Source organism: Crocodylus porosus, unplaced genomic scaffold, assembly GCF_001723895.1.
Source record: "Crocodylus porosus isolate Cpor-Errol unplaced genomic scaffold, CroPor_comp1, whole genome shotgun sequence".
Taxonomy (NCBI): Eukaryota; Metazoa; Chordata; order Crocodylia; family Crocodylidae; genus Crocodylus; species Crocodylus porosus.
In genome coordinates, this window is record NW_017728937.1 from 4,055,076 (window position 1) to 4,057,197 (window position 2,122).

General features: G+C 49.5%; 1 protein-coding gene across 1 annotated transcript in view; it reads right to left on the minus strand.

Annotated features, from left to right (window-relative positions):
- Positions 1–718: 718 nt before the first annotated feature.
- LOC109318197 (ribonuclease inhibitor-like) overlaps positions 719–2,122 on the minus strand; it is an 18,598-nt gene continuing 17,194 nt past the window's right edge. The window contains 1 exon segment of the mRNA XM_019547286.1: positions 719–1,129. Coding sequence (XP_019402831.1) covers positions 1,042–1,129 — 88 coding nt within the window. The 3' untranslated portion in view covers positions 719–1,041.

The following is a 2,122-nucleotide window of genomic DNA, read 5'->3' on the forward strand; positions in this document are numbered from 1 at the left end:
TACACCACAGTCCTCCAGTTTTTTAATGAGAACGGGGTGAGAGACAGTGTTGAAGGCCTTCCTAAAGTCCAGAAAGACTATGTCCACTGCTACCCCTGCATCTAAGGATTTTGTGACCTGGTCATAGAAGGCCACCAGGTTGGTCTGACAGGACCTGTCTCTAATGAACCCGTGTTGGTTGCCCCTAAGCATAGTCTCCCTTATTGGCCCCTCGTGGACATGCGCCAGGATAATTCTCTCAAAAAGCTTACCCAGGATCGTGGTAAGACTAGCTGGCCTATAGTTTCCTGGGTCCTCCTTCCTCCCTTTTCTGAAGATGGGAACCACGTTGGCCCTCTTCCTGTCCTCTGGCACCATACCAGAGCACCATGAGTACTTGTAAAGCTGTGCCAGGGCTCCTGCAATGACCTCTGCTAATTCCCTCAGCACTCGGGGGCGGAGATCATCCAGACCAGCTGATTTAAATACATCCAGTCCCTCCAGAAGTTCCCTATTTCCTTACCGACACTTGGCCTAAGTGCGCCTCCCCTGGGGCGTGAGGGGGTCCCGGTGCAGGGGCTGTTTTGGTCCCTGCTCAGGAAAATGGAGGCAAAGAAGTTGTTAAATAGGTTAGCTTTGTTGTCTGGTGTGATGACCAGATTTCCTAGCATGTCTTGCAGGGCCCCATGTTACCCGGCACCTTCTTTTTGCCCTCTATGTATTTAAAAAAGGACTTGAAGAGTCCAACAGTGAAGAGCCATTCTAGAAAGCCAGGCTAGTATATTAGTAATCATTGTTATGATTAATGTTGCAAGAGGGTAAAGATCATGTCCAGGCAATGCTATAGGAATGGAAATGCTGTGATGAAACTCTGAAGCTGCAGCAAGCCTCAGGCTTGATATGTGCAGGAGTACACATGATGTTCCCCAGTTCTCTGGAGAAATGACTTGTTCCATAAAAAATCCATTTTTTTGGTAAAAGTATATTCTAGAGGTGATTCATTGACTATCTTTCAAGGAAAACGGTTCAGATGAAGGGGGCAGTTGGGCACAAAGAGTGGACTCAGAAAATTATCTTCAGTCCAGGCTTGGATTCCTCCAGGGCTTGCAGTTCAGCCTCCACTTCAGAACTCCAGTAGATGTTATACAACCTGACAAGACAAGGGAACAGGCTCAGCTGCTTCCAAATCACTTTAAAAGCTTAAGGAGAGCCTTTGGCACAGAGGCACACCTCTAATAGGATGCTATGTAATGAGGAACCTATTCATCCAGAAGGCATTGTGTGGGCCTATAAAATGTTGCCAGGCCTGGGAACCCTTACACTGAAAGAGGTCTGCTATTCCAGGGGTCCCTCTTCAGCAAGACTAGTTCCTGCCTCTTGAGACAAAGTTTCAAGTGGCCCTGCACATATGCCTAGTTCTAGCACAGGGGAGTATTCAGATTTGATCAGAGTCAAGGCCCATCTAGTCCAGAATCCCAAGTGCAAGAGAGTGCTCTACCCTGCTGTTCCACTTTGGAGGAGTCCCCAGGCAGTCAGATACAGGCCACAGTCTCAGCCACAGCAAGGGAATGAATTAAGGGCCTGTATGAACCAAGAAACAAGCAAGCTTTGCTTTCCTAGTCCAAATGGTCAGACTAGAGATGTCTGAGGTTTTTAGAGTGGTAAGCAAGGAAACACTCTGAGCTCAGCTTTGAACCTCAGTGGCTATTCAACATGGAGAATGAACTGCTCTCCCTCTCTCCTCTGCCTCCTGCTGAAGCAGTGGGACTTGCCTGCTTGTTCCTTCCAAGTTCACTAGCTTCCATAATGCTGCTCAAGGAACAGAAATGGAAGACCATCACCAGGACTTTCCGTCTCAAAATTCAAACTCTGTCAATAACAGACTCATGTGAGTGCCTTTGAACTCAACAACAGCCAAAAAGTTCCTGGAAGGTCTTCCCCCCCCACCCCCACATCTCCCAGACTAGCGGTTCGTGACTCTGTCCCATACCCTGCCCCAGTTGGGCAGCACCTGCCCCAGCCCCACTCCCTCCCTCACCACAGGGACCTACGGGAAGGGGGTGCATTACAGTTGCTCCAGAATTCTGCATAGCCCCGCCCCCAGCCCCCTTCCCAGTGCCGACAGCACCTGGCCCAGCCCCCT